The sequence below is a fragment of the Festucalex cinctus genome, chromosome 7 (genome assembly GCF_051991245.1).
Source record: "Festucalex cinctus isolate MCC-2025b chromosome 7, RoL_Fcin_1.0, whole genome shotgun sequence".
NCBI lineage: Eukaryota > Metazoa > Chordata > Actinopteri > Syngnathiformes > Syngnathidae > Festucalex > Festucalex cinctus.
In genome coordinates, this window is record NC_135417.1 from 16208136 (window position 1) to 16230166 (window position 22031).

The 22031-nt window shown below is 42.6% G+C and overlaps 2 protein-coding genes across 4 annotated transcripts in view; both read right to left on the bottom strand.

Annotated features, from left to right (window-relative positions):
- slc9a1a (solute carrier family 9 member A1a) overlaps positions 1-1166 on the bottom strand; it is a 34331-nt gene extending 33165 nt beyond the window's left edge. Inside the window, exon 1 of one of the 2 annotated variants that reach the window (XM_077526211.1) lies at positions 41-1166. In XM_077526211.1, the coding sequence (XP_077382337.1) occupies positions 41-338 (298 nt within the window). In that variant the 5' untranslated portion in view covers positions 339-1166. The remainder of the gene's footprint in view (positions 1-40) is intronic. The other variant, XM_077526212.1, reaches the window with a different exon arrangement.
- Positions 1167-12468: 11302 nt separating this feature from the next.
- Positions 12469-22031, bottom strand: part of LOC144022487 (uncharacterized protein C1orf232) — a 67418-nt gene continuing 57855 nt past the window's right edge. For both annotated transcript variants that reach the window (XR_013284337.1, XR_013284336.1), the window contains one exon: positions 12469-12687. The gene's annotated coding sequence lies outside the window, so the exon portion shown is untranslated. The remainder of the gene's footprint in view (positions 12688-22031) is intronic.

Consider the following 22031-nt stretch of genomic DNA (forward strand, 5'->3'; position numbering starts at 1 on the left):
TGACAACTGACCCAAACATCAGTGACAAAAAACAACTCACCTAATTTCATCAGAGAAGCCAACAGGACCCACAAGGAGATCTCGAAGGGGATCTGGATGTGTTTGTACTCGAAGCTGAGCACCGGGAAGGGCTTTTTGGTTACGTTTTTGGGCTTCTCCTCCGAATCGCCGTGGACGTCGTCTAGCTCGTCTCGGTGACCCACGTCCGGCGAGCTGGCGGCTCCGAGGTGCAGCACGGAGCCCTGAAGGAGCACCAGAAGCACCAGCAAGAGGAGCCCGCGCTGCGGCAAACTGCTACCGAAGCCGCCCGGGCGACAAAAGCTTCTCCTGGGGGACATTTTTTAGGGCAGGTGGTGGAGGTGTTGACGCTTGTTTGAAGTTTAAAGAAGTTGGAGTGTCTGTTTTGGTTCCAACTTAGTCACGTGAATCGACCGAGTCTACACGCGTGGAACAATTTAGAAGACTTCGGAACCAAGGGGAGGTTTATTCGTTTAGCTAGCCGGTGTGGAGCGTCTTGGCTAGCCAGGTGAGCAGCTGAGGGCCGTGGGAGGGAGGAAGCAGGAAACGTCACGATAACTGAAGGAGACTCATAATACAATACACGGACGTAATGCAAAAAAAGTCGGAACAAGTCTCCCTTTTCCGGGCTTTTGGGCAAGTTTTTCGGCGTGGCTTAGCAGCGAGCGCGGATGTCCTCTCCGGGGAAAGGTGTCATTGTTGATGCTGGAGACAAGTGACACGCAGCGGCATCCCCCTCCGAGGCTCTTTGTCCCCTTCTCGGCAAAGTCACTCGCAAGGCGGCGGCGGCGTCGCTCGGATTCTGACCTTGACGTGGAGTCGCGACACGACCGCGCCGCATTTTGCCTCGTCGCCGTAAACGCGAACTTTTTTCCCCCAATGGCTTTGCTAGTCAATGTTCCTCGCGTGTGCGGCAATTCCGCCGTCTCCCGCCCCCACGGAGGCGGAGGAGGACCTTGGCGGGGTCAGTTCAGGGGAAGGGAGAGCCGCGATGGTGGCCGCCTCTGAGGGGCGGGGTCGGTTGCTTCTTTCACGGCTTGTCGAGCCAGGTCTGCTCTCTCTTCGCGCTCCTCTTTTGCCTCGTTCAACCTTCAGCTTTTTCGCGGAGGTTTGGTGGATGCAAGGGACGACGCGTGGAGGGAGGACGGTAGCCGTGAAACAGCGACACCGGCCGGCATGGAGGTTTTGGCAGTTGAGTTGCGGGAGAAACGCCACCTCATGACTCTCATGTGTTCTCTTTTATCATCTGACCGCATCACTTTCCTCTCCTCCTTCAAGTCCCTTTGAAGGAGGCATTGCCCAAATATTGTTCAAACATTTCCCACGTGTTTAACTGTTATTCAAAATACACATAGATCAAGAAGTGTCATACAATTACCACTCCCCATTTCTTGTCTGTTTGAAATTAGCCTGGTTTGGGGGGCAGACATTCCTGTCTTGTACATGTGCACAATTGTACAGTATTACCTCACTTTTTGTTGGTGATACGTTCAAGTCACCACAATAGGTATATTGTTTGTTTGTTTGTTTTTTGTTTCTTTGGCTCGCACTCTTCCAAACACTTGCTACATTTAATAAAGTTAACTTATATAATGCAAAATGTAGAATAACTACCACCGAGCTGCTGTTTATAGGCTGCGTTCATCAGGTAGATGATGACAAAATGTCAGTTTATTAACTATGTTAACATTTTTCTTTTTAATATAATATATTTAATAAATCTTTTTAATTATAAAATGACGCACATTAATCAGAAACCAGACTGCAAATGGTCACAAATGAAAGTCCACAAGAGTGACTCCGCAATAACTGAACCATGAAGTAGTAGTGTGGGAATACAGACAAAACCGGAGTAAAAATACGGCCATTGAGACCCATCCAGCATATCCTCAGCCTCTGAAGTCAAAATAAAACATAAAATACAGTACAGTAGACCCCCAATATAATTGGGACAGGGCCAGTTTTCTGAATAGCGCTAATCTACGTATAGTTGACAACCACTTAAAACTCATTTGCTCCCAATAACGTATAAATACGTTTTTTAAATGTTTTAAGTGTCCCAAAGACGTATTTATACGTTGTTGTTTTTTTGTTGTTGTTTTTAATGCTAAAGCATACAGAAGGCTTTGATGCAGCCTCTCAACTGCAAAGAACGGTTGCAGAAATGGTAGTTATTACACAAACGGCCAGCAGGTGGCAGCAGAGCAAAGGAGATCAACCAGGGCCATCTAGAAAAAAAGCTAAATTACTTGGAATTTTAAATAAATGTGTGAAAACTGATGAAACTTAGCTCTCTTCTAATGTTAATTGCTGCAAAACGGAAACAGATAGAAACATACTTTATTTCCTGATGAAAGAAGAGACTTTAATCTTTCTTTAGATAGGTTCCGTGTTTTTATAGCAATAGAACACAAAATTCTGTGGGCCTTGCAAAATCAGTCAAAATTCAGTAAAACAGCCGGGAGCGAACTGGAATTGCTTCTGTGAAAATGGCCGAGAGTGAATGAGTTAAATGTACTGGATTTATTTTCTTTTTTTCTTTTCTTTTTTTTAACAGCTAAAATATTGTGTTTAAAAAATAGCTTCCCAGTGTTGTGACAATTGTGATTTTCTAGGAATGTTGAAGTGCTCATTTGACAAAGTAAACACTGGCAGATATTTATAGAAATAAAGTGTTGCATATTGATATCTGTTTCCAAATTATTGTGGAAAAATTAACCGATTAGTGTCTTCATATAAAGGAATATCAAATAACATTGAGCCAAAAGACTTCTCTAAAGTTGCCTAAGGATTGCAAAAGTATGCAACCATATCACAGTCTATTCAGTTCTCTCCTTGCACAGACGTTCTCGTGATTAATGTTAGTCATAAAGTGTTTCAATTTAACCTTAGACACAATAGAAAATCCCCCTTCAATATTGTATCCTTCAACCTTGCAAATCTTTCCGCACTCACTGATGCGAATAATTTCAAAGCACCCAAATGACCTAAACCATCATCGGCATTCACGAAGGCCGCTACGAGAATGTGGCTGCATATATTTAGAGAATTAATTTATGTGGGGCCAGACAAGATCACAACGGTCACTTGAGGCTGGACAAACGTATATTTGCTTTTTCAGTGACTTTTTACTTCTTGTTTAGGCTTTTCGGAGTGGCCTCTCAAAACTGAGACTTTGACTGATGACAAAAACGTGACTCAGCACTCCTTATCAAAGGTGGTTTTTGTCAGTTGTTTTCACCGTGTACATTTTAGATGGCGTTCAGTCAACTTTGGAGGCAGCAGTCATTTTTCTTCGCCGCTTCTTATTGCGTTACAGTTTTCATAGCCCTGTGTTGTGCTTTGTAGTGTCATTAGTGTTAAGGATTGGCTCTTTACCCGTCACTTGCAAAGTGAATTATACATCAAAGCAGCTTCGCGGGCCAGGAAATAGGAGAATTACAAACGGAAAGATGAAGTGTGTGATGATAAACATAAAACAGGAAATGGATTGCATAAACAAATGAAGTTTACCAAATGCGTGTATTTGCTATTGCAGCTTGTAGCCAAATGCACAATAGATAGCATGAACATGGCCAGAAAAGTGGCTGCATGAGAAATTTAGAGTCCAGTTTAAGATTCTTCTATTTGTTTTCAAATCTCTAAATGGTCTTGCCCACCTTACCTCGCTGAGCTCTTGCACCCCTACGCAACCTGCCCGGTGCCTCAGGTCAGCAGACCAGACACAATTGGAGGTACCGAGGGCTAAGCGGAGGCTTAGAGGAGATTGAGTCTTTGCTGTTGCCGGTCAGTCCTTTCGGAACGACCTTCCACGAAATATTAGGCGATCCCCCTCTTTATCCTTTTTAAAACACGTCTTAAAACACATCTGTATTCTTTGGCCTTTGGCGCACCATGAGACTTAACATTGTTTTTTGTGTTTTGTGGTGTGTATAAATTTGATGTTTATTCTATTTATTCATCTATGTATTTATTTATTCACTACTTCTTATTAATTTACTGATGTAAAATTTACTTGTAAAAAAAAACAACTTGTATATGCATTTCAAAATGTTTGCTTTCTTCTTGTTTTGTTACTTTATTCTTTACTGCACAACCAATTTGTTTTATGTACAGCACTTTGTATACAGCAATGCCTGTTTTTAAAATGCTTTATAAATAAAGTTGACTAAAGTTGAGTTGAATGGTTTTCCCCTTTTTTTTTTAAGTTTATTTTTTTTTAATGGGTGAGATGCATCACGTAGTGCATTTGATTTTTTATTTTTTTATTTTTTTTTAATGGATGAGATACATCAGGTGGTAGAGTTGATAATATTGTCAATATAGTGGCAATCAAATCATATCATGTGAGTGGCTCTCTGTGACAGGGATGACATACACGTATTTATACTAGGATGGTGTCACGTCTCCATTTGTTTTTAGATCCCAAATTCATAATGGGTCACTGTCATAAATCCAACAGCAGAGACCTTAATCCTGTAGTCTGGCGATAACAAATGAAAAGTCTTATGTTGATGACAGCGTAGAGTCGGCAGACTTTGGGTTTGTGCTGCTTGTGTTGCTATAAGTAGCCTCAAGTGACATGTTTATTTTCTACAACACTTATCCGGTTTGGGATCATGATTTGGAGCAGAGTTGCTACCATTGTTTATGTGACACTGATTACAACAATGAAGAGCACAGTAGCGAGTGCTCTTCATTGTTGTAGTCAGTGTGCAAGCATTCAAGTCAGTAGACCTGGGATGGGGTGATCAATGGAAATCTGTGCAATACATCATTGGCGTCATGATCAGTGTTTTGTTTGTTTGTTTGTTTGTTTGTTTTGTTTTATTAAGCTAACACGACATTGATCATGTACAGCATCCCTCTCTAACGGTGATTGACCAAAAATAGTACAGATTTTGGCAACAAAGAGGCTAATAGAACTTAGAGTGGGGGTAGTGGTATGCATGGTGAGCAGAGAGCGAAAATAGGTTTGGGGTCTTGCGAATGATTGTTTTATAGATAAACATTAACCAGTGAATTCTTCGATAGATGTTGTCATAAGCGGGATGATTAGTGTTAGCAAACCAAATCATTTCATTGACTTTCTACGCATTTATCTGAATTTCAACAGGTGCGGGTACACTCGTTTCTTTGCTTCATTCATCCTTCCTTGTGGTCTGAACTTGACTCGAAAGAGGCTTGCACCATTGATACGCATGATGAAATCCCAGCGTTGATGGGAAACGAGGTAGTGTTGCGTCAATCACGAAAACAATTAAGGAAGTTTACCAATTATGTCAACCCCCTCCACGCTAAAATTATTTAGATCAAAAGCGCCACTCCCTTCATCTTGTCTTTTCTCCTTAACCAGCCCACATTTTATTTGCTGGCTTCTGTTGAGTGAAAAATAAATACAGTAGTAACTCGGATTGACTCTTATTTGTCTTCTAATCAAACAGCAGCGCCCCCCAGAGTCACATTTAAGTTACTGTGGAATGCATATGCACCTATTGACCAGCAGGCGGAGCCATCATACTATAATTTACTAGCAGCCAGTTACAGCGTTGCTTGAAAGTTTTCCACAAAAATAACTCATGTAAAAAATAAATGAGATGTTATTATTTATGAACGAAATAACGATTCTTTGGAGCTACATTTTTCATTTTTGTGACAAAATTACAATAACTGAACAACTACATTATAGATTGGGACAATCCAGTTGCTAATAATGGTGACCATAATGGCTTTCTTTTGACCTATTCTCACTTTTGAAGAGAAAAGTTGGTGTGCCAATTCTGCTGAAGGGATTTTGTGACGTAAAATTTTGGGAAAGAGTAAAATAACACTAACTAATGTCACCGAAACAGCACTCGGGGACACCTGAAACTTGCCCCCCCCAATAAATAAAAAAAAAAATAAAAAATAAAAAATAAGGTGCCTGAAGGTGTTTTGCATTGTGCATAATTTCCCCAAAATGACTTTGTGCTGTATAAGGGGTCGTGGCACAAACATGTTCGTGGTGAAAATGAGTTTCAGGTGGTAACCATGCCACGAGGCCTTTGCTGGAGTTGTTTCCTGTGCCCGCACATTGTTTCAATCATAACAATAAAAATGTTAAAATAGGTCCTTCTGTACGCCAGACTTCATTCTTGGCTCTGAGGTGTTTTGTCTCTTTGTGTTCCATGTGGTACACCATAACTCTTACCTCATTCGTTGCCATGAAAGGTGCGCTCACTCAGCACTTCTTGTAGGTCACATCTGGCACGACCCAAAAAAGAGAGATGAAGGCACGGGGAGGCAGGGTGGGGGGAAGCCACTTTGAACATCAAAGTAGGCCTTGAAAAGCGCTCGGAGGTACGACGTGTCATGGTTCGGTTCTCAGCCCTGTTGTGCTTGTCTCTTTCAGTGCCTGTAACGAGGGGGGCGTTCCCCAGCGTCGCACCTGCAACGCGTTGGTAATCAAGGCTTTAAAAGGACTCCGAACAGCACTGACAGCTGTCGGATTATTATTTGCTCACCTCCGTGTCCAAGTGTTCTCCGCGTTTCCCTGTTGGTAAAAGTTTTTTGAATCTGCCGTCGTCTTTAGTTTACTTGTATTCACGTGTGTGTTTCCGCGTCGCCTTTTGTTTGATATACTCGTGTTGATTGATACCGTGTACATTTCGTGTCGTCCTTGCCGGTTGCAAGTGAGTTATGTTTTTCTTGTCCTTGCTGTTAGCAAGTGTTTTTTGTTACGTTAGTTCTCCTTGCCGTTTGCAAGCGATTTTGGTTATGTTAGTTTTCCTTGCAGTTGCAAGCGCTTTTTGTTACATTCGTGTTCCCTGCCTTTTGCAGGAGATTTGTGTTTCCCAATTCCTCCTTGCCTTTTGCAAGTGCCTTTTGTTACTTCCGTGTTCCTCGCCTGTGTGCAGGGACACCTCTGTAAATTTCGCCTACTTGCCTGCGAGCAAGCTTTGTGCAATCGGTCTATCAAAAAGAATAAATCGAGATTGTTTTCCTGCTCTGAGCCTGCATTTTTGGGATCTGTTGTTCATCGACTCTGCTGAGTCGTCACAGAATAATCCGACCATGGATCCCGCAGACTCAGAGAAGGTGAGAAGGGCGTTGGCCAGCCAGGGGCAACGGGTTGGGCAAACCGAAACTGTATTAGCCGGTCTACAAGAGGTCGTGGACAGGCTAGCTCACCAGTGTGAGGAAATGTTTGCTAGGCTCGTGCAGCTCGGTTCTCGCGAAGTGCCAAACCCGGAACTGTCGCGTTCAGACACTGCCACGTCGGCGCTCCCTGAACCCGTTTTGCCCCACCCGTCACGCTACGAAGGACAGCCCGGAGGTTGCGGTCAGTTTTTGCACCAGTGTTCTCTCATTTTCGACCAGCAACCATTTACATACGCTCGTGATCAGTCCAAAGTGGCGTTCATTATGAGCCTCCTGTCTGGTCAAGCCGCTACGTGGGCGATGGTGGTGAGCAACGCACGACCAGACCTTCGGTCTTCTTTCCCCAATTTTGTTGTTGAGTTTCAACGCGTGTTTGATCATCCAGTCAAGGGGAAAGAGGCCGGAGGTCGGTTGTTAGATTTAGTACAGGGAGAAAGATCGGTCGCGGATTACTCCATCGAATTTCGTATTTTGGCTGCCGAGAGCGGTTTTGATGACTGTGCGTTGCGTAGTATCTTCCGTCGGGGACTGAACACTGGACTTAAGGATGAACTGGCAGTCCGCGACAACACGAGGTCTCTTGAGGGACTTATTGAACTTACCATACGTTTGGATAACCGGTTACGAGAACGGTGCCGGGAGCGTGCTGTTGAGCGACAGGGAGCGGCAGTCAACAACATGTCCGGACTCACTCTCGTCGACGTCGCGGAAACGCATACCCTTCCGGGACCTCCAGCCAACGGAGGGGAGCCCATGCAAATTGGAGGTGGACGCCTGCACCCCGAGGAGCGTCGTCGCCGGTGGCTCGCCGGAGCCTGTCTCTACTGCGGTCAACCTGGGCATCGGGTTGCTTCGTGTCCAGCAAGACCTCCACGCCTGACTCGACTGGGAGGCCGAGCCGACGAGACCCAGGGGTCTGGAATGGACGCACATCAGGGTAAGCACGAACCGGGGGGAACCGAACCAAGCCCATCGTCGAGGTCGATTCTTAGCAATAAACGGCTAGAATTGTCGGGAGAGCTGTCAGGGTACGGGGTGAGTCTTAAGATAATCGCGTTTATTGATTCGGGTGCAGATGATTGTTTCGTAGACCCGTGTGTCGTGGAAGCGTTAGGAAGCCCGCTGGAAACGTTAGAGGAGGTCAAGGAGGTTTTCGACCTCAACGGACGTCTGCTGGCGGAGGTTCGACATTCCACCGGTCCCCTGATCTTGAGACTTTCAGGAAATCACGTGGAGAGACGGAGGTTTTTTGTTATGCCGTCCCGTTCTGCCCCCCTAGTGTTGGGGTTGCCGTGGCTTAAGACGCATAATCCCGATATTGACTGGGAGAAGCCGGCCTTAGAGAACTGGAGTCCCTTCTGCCATGCCCATTGTCTGAAGTCGGCAGGAGGGGCTACCACTGTACCGGTTAGCGTAGCTCCAGAACCCGTTTGTCTTGATCATGTCCCCGAGGAATACCATGACCTAAGTAAGGTTTTTAGCATAGATTGCGCGCAGGCATTGCCGCCCCATAGGCCTTATGATTGTGCGATTGAGTTGATCCCAAATGCACCGTTGCCGGGTTCACGCCTTTATCAGGTGTCCCAGCCAGAACAGGACGCTTTACGGGAGTATATTACGACTTCGCTCGCGACTGGACAGATACGCCCGTCAAAATCTCCCGTAGGGGCCGGGTTTTTCTTCATCGAGAAGAAGGATAAAACTCTCCGTCCATGCGTCGACTATCGCGGCTTGAATGATATTACCGTGAAAAATAAATATCCGCTCCCCCTGTTAGACTCAGCATTCGCCCCGTTACAGTCCGCAAGAATTTTTACTAAGTTAGACCTACGAAGCGCCTATCATCTGGTGAGGATACGGGAAGGGGACGAGTGGAAGACTGCCTTTAAGACACCACTCGGACATTTTGAGTACTGTGTAATGCCTTTTGGTCTGACTAACGCCCCTGCAGTGTTTCAATGTCTGATTAATGATGTACTCAGGGATATGCTGAATATCTTTTGTTTTGTTTATTTAGACGACATCCTAATCTTCTCCCGCGATGAGCACGAGCACAGGCAACATGTCCGCCTGGTTCTCCAGCGTCTCTTAGAGAACCGACTCTATGTTAAGGCGGAGAAGTGCGAATTCCACGCTAAGTCGGTGCAATTCCTTGGTTTTATTATTGAGGGAGGGCAATTACGAGCAGATCCAGTAAAGACTCAGGCCGTGGTTGAGTGGCCGAGTCCCAAAAGTCGTAAACAGCTACAACGATTTTTGGGATTCGCCAATTTCTATCGTCGCTTTATTAAGGATTATAGTTCACGGGCAGCCCCCCTTACGAAACTGACGTCGAGCAAGGTTCCTTTTAAGTGGTCACCTGGTGCCGAAAATGCATTTTTGAAACTAAAACAGCAGTTTGTAAACCCACCAGTACTCATCCACTCTAATACGGATTTGCCTTTTGTGGTCGAGGTTGACGCATCGGATTCAGGAGTGGGGGCGGTCCTGTCCCAGCGGTCGCCAGAAGACGGGAAGCTCCATCCCTGCGCCTTCTTCTCCCGGCGACTAAGCCCCGCAGAGGCCAACTACGACGTCGGGAATCGGGAACTGCTGGCGATTGTCTTGGCGCTGCAAGAATGGCGACACTGGCTGGAGGGCGCCAAGGAGCCGTTCAAGGTTTTGACGGACCACAAGAACCTGGCGTACCTTCGGTCCGCCAAAAGACTCAACTCTCGACAAGCGCGATGGGCATTGCTGTTCACCAGGTTCAACTTTGTCGTGGACTACCGCCAGGGATCCCGGAACCAGAAACCAGATGCCTTGTCCCGGATGCACGATGCTGCCACTCCTGAGACCGGGACGGAACCGGTCTTACCTGAACGTTGTTTCTTGGGTGCGGTACGTTGGGAGGTCGAGAAGAGGGTCATGGACGCGCTGGAAGGAATTGCCATTCCTCCGGAATGCCCGACCGAGAGACTCTTTGTTCCCAATCAATTGCGTGCCGAGGTCCTACGGTGGGGGCATACCTCTCGAGTTGCCTGTCATCCAGGGATTAACAGGACCCTAGCCCTAATCGGCCAGCGATTCTGGTGGCCAGACATGAAGAAAGACACTACTGAATTCATCAAGGCATGTACAGCTTGTGCGTGTGGGAAAGCCTCCCACCAGCCGCCGATGGGCTTATTAAGGCCGCTACCCATTCCGTCGCGGCCGTGGTCGCACGTCTCCCTGGACTTCATCACCGGCCTTCCTAAGTCAAGAGGAAACACGGTTATCATGACCGTGGTCGACCGGTTCTCCAAGCTGTCTCACTTTGTTGCCCTCTCCAAACTGCCGTCATCCTGGGAGACTGCACAACTCCTCGTCCGTCATGTATTCAGGCTCCACGGCATCCCGGTGGACTTGGTGTCCGACCGTGGACCACAATTCATCTCCCAGGTCTGGAAGAAGTTCTGCAAGCTGTTGGGCGCCACAGCCAGTTTGTCGTCTGGGTATCATCCCCAGACCAACGGCCAGACAGAGAGGGCCAACCAGGACCTCGAGGCTGCCCTCCGATGTGTTTGCCTACACAACCCTGAATCCTGGTCTTCGCACCTCTCCTGGATCGAGTACGCCACGAACACTCTGCCATCATCGGCGACGGGACACTCACCCTTTAGGGCGGCATACGGCTATCAGCCACCCCTGTTCCCGTCTCAGGAGAGTTCCATCGAACTACCCACCGTTCAGCACCACCTACGGCGGGCCCACAAGGTATGGCGGGAGACCCGAGCGGCGCTATCCCGCTCAGCAGCCCGTAACAAAGAGATTGCGGATCGGCGGCGGCGTCCGGAACCCACTTACCGGCCCGGGGACAAGGTCTGGCTCTCGTCCCGGGACATGCGCCTGGCGGGGTGCTCCAAGAAATTGGGTCCGCGCTACATCGGTCCCTTCGAGATTCTTACCGTCATCAATCCAGTGACTGTAAAGCTCCGTCTTCCACCCTCACTCAAGGTGCATCCAGTGTTCCACGTTTCCCTCCTCAAGCCAGAGACTCCTAGTCCGTTGAATCCACCTGCACCAGCTCCGCCTCCTCCCCGATTGGTCGACGGGGACCCTGTCTACACTGTGAAAGAGATTTTGGACTCAAGGTGCAGGGGCCGGGGCTTCCAGTACCTGGTCGACTGGGAGGGCTACGGACCTGAAGAGCGGCAGTGGGTCCCCCGCTCCTGGATCCTGGACCCGTCATTATTGACCACCTTTCATACAGCACACCCAGAGAAACCAGGTGGTCCGCCAAGGGGCGTCCGTTAAGGGGGGGGTACTGTCATGGTTCGGTTCTCAGCCCTGTTGTGCTTGTCTCTTTCAGTGCCTGTAACGAGGGGGGCGTTCCCCAGCGTCGCACCTGCAACGCGTTGGTAATCAAGGCTTTAAAAGGACTCCGAACAGCACTGACAGCTGTCGGATTATTATTTGCTCACCTCCGTGTCCAAGTGTTCTCCGCGTTTCCCTGTTGGTAAAAGTTTTTTGAATCTGCCGTCGTCTTTAGTTTACTTGTATTCACGTGTGTGTTTCCGCGTCGCCTTTTGTTTGATATACTCGTGTTGATTGATACCGTGTACATTTCGTGTCGTCCTTGCCGGTTGCAAGTGAGTTATGTTTTTCTTGTCCTTGCTGTTAGCAAGTGTTTTTTGTTACGTTAGTTCTCCTTGCCGTTTGCAAGCGATTTTGGTTATGTTAGTTTTCCTTGCAGTTGCAAGCGCTTTTTGTTACATTCGTGTTCCCTGCCTTTTGCAGGAGATTTGTGTTTCCCAATTCCTCCTTGCCTTTTGCAAGTGACTTTTGTTACTTCCGTGTTCCTCGCCTGTGTGCAGGGACACCTCTGTAAATTTCGCCTACTTGCCTGCGAGCAAGCTTTGTGCAATCGGTCTATCAAAAAGAATAAATCGAGATTGTTTTCCTGCTCTGAGCCTGCATTTTTGGGATCTGTTGTTCATCGACTCTGCTGAGTCGTCACACGACGACGCTGGACGCACACTTGACATTTTGATTCAAGGCGGATTGAGCAACATTTTTATAAACATTTTTGCCAAGTGCTGCACATTGAGATCCGCACACTATCATACACATTAAATATAGTAAAACCTCTTTAAAAACACACAAAAAGTACTAAAATACAATAAGTAAAATAAAAATAAATAAATAAATGAATAAAAAAACATTAAACATAATTTTAAAAAGTCCGGTCCTCGAGGGCCTGAATCCTGCATGTTCTACAGGTTTCCCAAAGTTCAACAAAGCTGATTCATATTTAAGCTCATCATTGAATCAGGTGCGTTGGAGTAGAGAAACCTCGAAAACATGTAGGACTCTGGCCCTTGAGGACCGGATCTTGACACGTGATGTAGGCAGATCTAAAAACAAATGTAATGTGCATGCCAGGCCACTAGTTGGCGATATCAGTGGTGGTGAAATGTTTGCGAACCATCTACTCATTCCAATACTCGTGCTGCATTCGAGGAAGGTCGGAAATCGGAATAATCCCAGTTGGCTTTCCCCAGTTGCAACCTGAAAAAAATTAGAGGAGAATATAAACAACCAAAATGGCGGATAGTGATAAATTGTTTTTATACTCGAGTAAATTGTGTTTCATATTGGTCACCATTGTCGAGTGGCGTCACATCGAAGTCGGCTGGTGAAGTCGGGGTACTTGTTTTTTTTTAGTCGACTTAGCAAGTGTAATTTTCGAGTTCAAGGGGGCGTTCCCCATACACACTTCCTGGTTTGAAGACGGAAAAGTCAGACTTCGCACTTTCCTCGAATGCAGCATTATTTTTAGCATTTACAAAAAGTTCCACTGTAGAAAACATGAATGTCAATGGTTATACCTTTTTGTTAGAAGAAGTAGCAGTGTAGTAAAACTGTTGTCCACCATTTTTTGTTTTGGTTGTAACGCTTTTGTGCATGTCAACTCTAAAATGAAACATAACCATTTTCACATTGAATGATGTTTCACTGAAGTTCAATTGTGTAGGTTATTGTTTTATCCTGCTAAGAGGTGAGCCGCAATGTTCTATTTTCTCCCCTACTTGGTGTTTTACCAGTGATCTTGTTAAGAATTATGTCTAACCTACAAATCTGAGACGAACGGCATTGTCCAAGGCCATGTGCGATATGGGATGCTGTATAAGGACAAGTTTACAGGCCGAGAACCAGAAAGTTATGAACATAAAGCTGACAAAATGGGGCGCATAAATACTCTTGCTTTTTGTAATGCCCTAAAATGGAGTTTGATTTGGAATGTTGCGCCACTCAAGGGCAAAATAAATAAATAAAAGACTCACAGTGTCATGACTCAGCGTTTGCTCTCGCAATCTCCCAATGAGGACACGAATCGGCTTGTCAAGTCTGCAGGTTGATTTGCGTACTTGTTTGGCAATTCTTGGGGGGGTAAATATTGAGACTATATAGGGCTTTGTACAAATTAGTGGTGTTGTCAACCTGCCTTTGGTCTTAGCGTCAGCACCTCAGGGTCAGTTTGTGTTGGTCTTTGAATGTTTTTTGACCCCACAAAGTGTTGTTCTCACCTTTTACTCTTCTGCTTTCTAAACAACACACAAATCATCTTCTCTAAGCCAGACACGTTCCTTATTTGTGTTTCGACACCCCACCACCAGTTTCATGTATAATTTACTACTGTAAGAAATTCCTCTCGTTTATTATTAAATGGAGTAACCCATAATTTCACATCCCACGATTTGACTGGGAAATGATGTTACCCCGCCTGCGCTTCCGCGACCCGGATGTTTTTTATTTGTTTCATTTTGAATTGTCAAACTAAATGACAATGTCAGCAGGAAATACAAAGATTTGTCGTCATGCTAGAAATAATCAATTGTATATTATTTGCTTCCTGTTGTAAACTAGGATCGTGCATTCCAATCTCTCCAAGTCTTGGTCTTGAGTTGGTCTCAGCCTGCCTTGGTCATCGTCACGACTTGGTTTCAACCTTTCAAAGTCTTGGTCTCGACTCGATCTTTTTCGTCCTTGGTCTTCGTCGTGACCAAGGTTATTTTAGTTAACTAAAACTAATAAAAAAAACTAAAACGAAATAAAATAAAAACAAAACAAAAAAACATTTAAAAAAATGAAAACTAACAAACTACATTTTATGTTTACAAAACTAAAACTAACTGTAATTATAGCAAAAATGTCCTTCATTTTAGTCTTTGGTAATTGATTTAATGCATGAGCCTTTGGGGATGATTTTAAATGCGATTTTAAGTAGATTTATTTTAATATGAACCAGAATAAGTACGTTTGAAAGTGTCACCCAGAAGTGACATCATCAAGCAGCAGCCAATAGAAAAGCACATTCAGATGATGTCACTCACATGGTGTTTTTAAATATTGCACACGTAATACACATAAAAAAACTAAAACCAATACTGAAACTAAAACTAAGCATTTATTAAATAACTAAAACTAATAAAAACTAACAGAACCTCCTGAAAAATAATTAAAACTAACTCAAGTTATAAAACAAAATTCAAAACGAAATAAAAACTAACGAAAATAAAAAATTCCAGAACTATAAAGACCCTGGTCGTGAGTAGGGTTTAACATCTCCAAGTCTTGGCCTCGACTTAGTAAGAACCTGCCTTGGTCTTCATCTTGACACGGACTCAACTCAACTCGGCTTGGTCTCAAGCTGCCTTGGTCTTGGATTCAAGCCCTCCAAGTGTGACCTAACATGACCTGACATTTTCACAACTATTGTAGTTATTCTTGCAAAAGCGGATTTTCGGGCTCGCGAGGCAACAATCTTATGAACTTCAGCCAAAGAAGACTCATGAGCTTAGTTTTTATTATTATTATTATTATTATTATTATTAATGTTATTATTTTTATATATATTATATATATATATTCATATTATATGTATATTTATATTATTTTTATTATTTTTTTATATTTTTTATTTATTATTTATTTTATTTTTATGTATTTATTTTATTATTTTATTTGTATTTATTTATACTATTATTATTATTGTTATTTTATAATTAGTTTTATCGTAGATTATAGTGGATTTATTATCTGAGCACTATATTGATAATCGTGGTATCGTCATATCGTGAGATAATCATTATCGTGAGCCCTGTATCGCAGATCGTATCGTATTGTGAGGTAGCCAGAGGTTCCCACCCCTAGTGGCCTCCCCACAGGCATTTATTACGTCCTTCCCAAAATGAGGTGCTGCCTGATTGAGCAGAAAAGCCGTCATTTCCATAATGATGAGATTTTCTCCCAGAAGGCTCGATTGGTCGCTCAAGCGTACGCGCGTTGCTGCCTGCTCGGCCAACATTGTTTACATTTGGCGCTACATACTGTCGAGCCCCGTCACTGTTATGAATCAGCCTCAGTTTTAAGTGAGAGTCCGTGTGATGAGTCCATTCCGGAGTTTGTTGCCAGCGTGGTGAAAACAAGGAGGGAACCTCTGTGATTACTGCTTCCATAAACGGAGAGACTTGTCGAAAGAAGATGAAGCCACAAAACAGCCATTTTCAGCACGGGAAAGGATAAAAATATCAGTTCTCACAAAACATGCAGGCTTCTATTTTGGGGGACTGACGGGACCTCTTGGGGCACGGCTCAAACTGGTGAGGACAGCTTGCTGCTGCACTCTGTAAGAAGTTGCACAATCAGCCAAAAAGTCCACTACATGGGAAAAAGTATTGGGACATATTGCCGTTTCAACCACAGCCTAAAACTGGTAAGATTTGGTCTTAACCTGCTTTGGACGTTTTAGACCTGATGTAATTTCAACCCCTCAAAGACTTGGTCTTGACCTGCATTGGTAATAGTCATGACTCGGTCTCTCGCTATCCTTCTTGGTTTCGGCTCAATCGAAGCCAACATTGGTTTTAGTATTGACTAATGATTCAACTCCTCGGGGGTTGATTTGGTCTCAACCTGTCTTGGTTGTGTCTGAACCCTTCAAAGTCTTGGTCTTAGCGTCTTCAAAGTCTTAATTCAGACTCAAATCCTCAAAGGTTTTCCCATACAATCTTCCTTATCCACTACTACTCTCCCAATTGTTTAATCTCCATTCAGTGCCAGGCTTTTTGTTGTTGAAATTGTGCATACTGGTGTGCTCCTCCAAGTATGCGTATTTGCCAACGCCGCCCTCCAGCCTCACAGAGAATGTCAAGCGAATGCATGGATAGCGTGAGTCAGCGTGGACGATGATAGGACAGGACAGTTATTTTTTCCCCCCGCATCGGGGCATGCACTAGAGCTGGATTTTAAATATTGCATTAGAGCGATGGAGCCCACTCCCGCATCCTCCCCCTCTCGCAGCCTCCCTGCGGCTCTGCGGAGCTCTGCGGAGCTCTCATCCAAACCCCTCGCTGAAGAGCCTCAGTTGACCCACGAACTTGATTATGGATTCAACATTCCCATAATGTTGGTGGTGTGAATGTAACACATTAAGTTGGCATTGAAGTAGTGGCTGACCACAGACTTGCTTCCTGGACAAATCCCAAAACCACAAATGGCTCTCTGGAGAGGAGTGGGGGGGATTAAGTCTTTATTAAGGTTGCAGGGTCTGGTTATCTCAGGCTGGATTTACATCACATGGACACAATTCTTATAATGTGTCACAATCATAATTTGATTTCTGGTGGCTTGAACTGTTCAAAAGTACTCTTGTTGGAAATGATTGAAAATCTTGCTCTCTAAAAACTTAGTTATTTGTGAGAATGACATGTGAAGGCTCTCTTTATTCTTCCCAAGAATAAATCGTCTTTTTGGAGGTCCAGCATGTCTGAAAACTCATTTATTTCATCAATTTATTTACATCCTAAATATTACCATTACAAAAAAACAAAACAAAACAAAAAACAAAAAAAAAACTTGGTAGTAGTCCTTGTGAAGTCAGAACAAAATTAAGGTCCTGACACCAGTTTCACCAATTAACCTAATATGCTAGATAGATAGATAGATAGATAGATAGATAGATAGATAGATAGATAGATAGATAGATAGATAGATAGAACAGGATGCTAAAAAAATAGAATTGCTGAAATTGAACTGAAAGTCAACCATTTTGGCCAAATTCCAGAGCTAGTACTTTCACCCAAATGAGCCTATGTCATCTCATAATAATTACACAAATACAAAAAAAAAAACGACAAATTAGAAAAGCTCACAAATCAACAACGAAGATTGTAACTATACCTTCCCATGGGGATTGTTGACCATCTATCAGGCTGCTTTCAGAGGCCTTTCTCCCAAAAGTAAACAGTTTAGGTCAGGCCTCGGCCGGAGACCTGGGACCTTTTATGGCCTCCAAACAATGCCAAATGGCGCTTGACCTCCATCCCCGCCTCCCGCCTCAGACCTCCCACCTACACACAGGTCATGTGTTCGCTATGGTCACAAACGTCAATCATTTTTACAAGGACAAACCTGTGATCTATTTGGGGCCATTTCTGTGTGGGCCGAACAAATATGTTGAACAAATGTGCATTATTATATGGTACATTGTAATCATCATGCTTTCAATATTTAAAGGCTTTTTATTAGGGGTGTCAAAATTAGTGTGGTCATTTTGTGTTAATTAATTAATTCGCTCCCAGCCATTTTCACAGAAGCAATCCTGTTCACTCCCGGCTGTTTTACTGGATTTTGACGGATTTTGCATGGCCCACAGAATATTGTGTTCTATTGCTATAAAAACATGGAACATATCAAAGTAAAGATTAAAGTCTCTTCTTTCATCATGAAATATATATATATATATTTCTATTTGTTTCTGTTTTGCAGTAATTAGCATTAGAAAATAGCGAAGTTTCATCAATATTCACATTCCTGGTGAAAACAGTGGGGAAAAGAGCTTGTTACAACATGACTCTGGTTCATCTCCTCTGCTGCTGCCATCTGCTGGCCGTTTGTGTAATAACTACCATTTCCACAACCGTTCTCTCCAGTTGAGAGGCTGCATCAAAGCCTTCTGTATGCTCTAGTATATATTATAAAAAAATAAAATAAATAAATAAAAAAAAACATATACATACTTCTTTGGGACACTTAAAACATAAAAAAATAACATATTTATATGTTTTTGGGAGTAAATTAGTTAAAATTCATTTAACACCACAAATGTTTTTAATGTGCAATTATTGACCAGCCCTTACTTGGAAAGCCTGTACTGGGAGAATTCCAATTGCAACGCAGCAGTCCACATCAAAATTTAGCAGGAATAAATGTAACAATAATGCATATATTTGGGTAAAAATGTGCAGCATTTCACAAGTTACTTGATGTTAAAGATTAGATATGAAAATCAAATAATATGAAAAGAAAAATGCACTGTGCTGTCACCAACGTCTAACAAATGCAATAATGCCATCTAGTGGCAGAAAATCAACACAAATCAATATCACTAGGTTTTTTTTCCAGTGAAGTACGTCTTTTTTAATTTTAACTTAATTTTATGAATTATTATCAAATTGAACTGTATCAATGACTAAAATATGTGGCCATATTTCTATTAGTTTAACATTTTTTTCCCAGTTTTGTTAACAAGAGAATGAAAATCTATAAAATATATTATTGTACATTTAGAACACATATAAAATTTGTGATCAATTGTGAGTTAACTATTAAAATCATGCAATTAATTACGATTAAAAAAATAAAAAAACGTCGCCTGAAACCCTTACTTTTTATATAACGTTTCTTTTAGGCCAGAAGTGACTTGGTAGGGACAGACTGGGGACAAAATTTTGGCCTGAGAAAACGGAGGTGGGGGAATGGTTTAGACAAGATGACAGACACCAAGATGATTTTCCATCAATTTTAAAAATTCAAATGCCTTCACTGCAAAATCCAGCTCCCAAAGCCAGTTTCATTGAGAAAGATTAAACTTGGTAGAAACATGAGTAGACCCACGGAAAAGACAATAATTTATGCCCAAATTTTGGGTTGGTGCTGCCACTTTAGGGTTCACAGGCAAACTCGTAATAGAGATCTCTGATCGCTACCAAATTTGAACTAAATGTATGAACTGGATGGCCAAAACTAAAATTATCATCAGTTTGAATTTGAGTGCCCATTTTTTGTGACTATACCCCCCCCCCTTCCCCCACGCTGTCAATCACCCACTACAGTGAGAGTAAAAGCGAAGGGACCAAGTGCAACCCTCTTCAAACCAGACAAGTCTATAAAGGTTCCAGTAGGCGACTCGCAACGCGTTTACAGATTAGCGCAAGATTAGTGTGGCGATATCACCGATTACACGCTATCTGTGGCCCAAAAATCTGTTTGTTATTCTTAACCGCCACTTTTATCAGCTCACCTCTCTTGCGCGATCCCCCTCCAGGGACCGAATGTTAACAATGAAGACGCTATAAACAGGAAATGGAGGGCCTGCTGATGTTTTTCGAGTGAGTGACGCAAAGCAGGACACACGCGAAACAGGCTTTATTTACCTACTTGGCACCTTAATCCTCCACTTGTTGACATTGGGAGTGGAATTTTACTGCTCATTTTACAGTGAGGACCCCGAGATGACCGCTATCAAGCACAAGTAAACGCGTTTAAAAGCAAAGTAATATCATTGGAATTTGAGCCAGTTGGCAACAAGTAACAAACACTTTAATGATGGCTCAGACTCAACCTCTGGAATATTGCCAAAATGAGCCCCCCCCCCCCCTCAAAATTTACTACCAGTGACAGTTCCTTGTGTAACTAATTTATCTGACAACCAACAATGTTAAAATGTTAACAACAGTCATTGATATAATTAACAGGTATTTGAAGACCATAGAACTCTACTTACTTACTTTATGGTGTTACATGACAATTAACTGCAGTGTAACATTTACCTGTTGTAATAAACTAGTAATTAACAGATAATTAACAATTCTATGATGCAAAACCCAAACCTCTGCAACAAAAGGATTATATTTTGCTATTTGAATGATCCTTCTGAGGAGCAAGCGGTTTTAAGAAAATGGATGGATGGATATTTGTATGATTTTTTTCCAGGGGCAAAAATTAATAACTGAAGAAATATGAATAATAGTGGTGGGAACCTCTGGCATAACTCACGATACGATGCGATATGCGATACAAGGCTCACAATAATGATTATCTCACGATATGATGAGACCACGATTAGCGATATATTGCTCGGGTAATAAATCCATGATAATCTACGCTAAAACTAATAATAATAATAATAATAATAATAATAATAATAATAATAATAATAATAAAATTAATTACTATAAATAAATAATAAAAATAAAATAAATATAAATACATAATATAACAAATATCTACAATATATATAAAATATATACAAAAAAATAATACATATATAATTATAGTAATAAAAAAATTAAGCTCATAGAGCTCATAAGTCTTCTTCGACTGAAGACTTCCGTCCATTTTCCTGCCACTCTTATGAGGTGATCCCCCTAGTGGCCCGCCAAGTAATTGCTCAATAAGTCAGGAACAATGGAGCCGCTGTAGTGGCTTTATATTAACTACAAATATAGTAGTACTTGCGTAGACATATCAACAATCTATCGGGAGACAAAGTATCACGATTTATCGCGATATTGATATATCGTCACACTCCTAATGAATAAATCCGCCTCTTGCGATGGATTGTACTCAATTTGCACTCTAGGAAAATTTTGCGATGACAAAATAAAAAAAAAGAGGAATTGTATGTGGAAACTGAACATGAATCCGAGTACAACTCTAGCTTCACTTCCTTAAATGTTATTTTGCAAAACTCTTCTTTTTTTTATTTTTAACAATAACCTGATTCTCATATTTAGACTACATCTACTTGTGAATGAATGGAAAGTACTGCGTTGTATTAAGAATAATTGACCTAAAACCGGCATAGATAACAACATCAAGTGGCCCAGCAATGAGGTCACCACTCTGGAAAGTTACCCCATCAAACGGGCTTTCTCTGCCTCTTTAGCTTTTTGGACAAATAACGCACACCCACACACGCGCTTTGGCCAACAGCTGTGTCAGCAGGATCCGCCGTCACGCAGAACATAAGAGAGGGTAGGAAAGCTGAAAAGGGCTCCAAGGAAGGAAGATAAGAGCGGCGGGAGTGGACAGGAAGCGCCTTTAAGTCTCTGCACTCATTTCTGCCGCCTGTGCCGTAATGTCGGGACACGGGTGTGAAGATTAACACCTGACGCTCGCGTCTCCTGCAATCGCCCCGCTGAAGCCGGAATTTTTTCATCTTTTATCTGAAGTTGTCTAGTAAATGTTCCACCTTTGGAGTAGTAAAAAAAAACAACAAAAAAAACAATCTGACTTTGCGGCCCTCTCATCCTACTAATTAGCAAGGTTATTTTAGTTAACTAAAACTAATGAAAAAACTAAAATCCAAAACATTTCATTAACTAATTAAAATGAAAACGAAAATGCTTTTTTTTTTTTTTTAAATGAAAACTAACTGAAACTACACTTTATGTTTACAAAACTAACTAAAACTTACTATAATTATAGCAAAAATGTCCTTTGTTTTAGTCTTTGGTAATTAATTTAACATATGAGCCTTTGGGGATGATTTTAAATAATATTTAAGTAGATTTATTTTGATATTAACTGGAATAAGGACATTTGAAAGTGTGTCACACAGAAGAGACGTCATCTAGCCGCAGCCAATAGAAAAGCACCTTCAGATGATGTCGCTCCCATTGTCTTTTTTAAATATTGCGCACCAGTAATACATGTTAAAAAAAACTAAAACTAATACTAAAACTAACTCAAACTAAACTAAAACTAAACATTTATTAAATAACTAAAACTAATAAAAACTAACAAAATCACCATGAAAACTAATTAAAAAACTCAAAACGAAATAA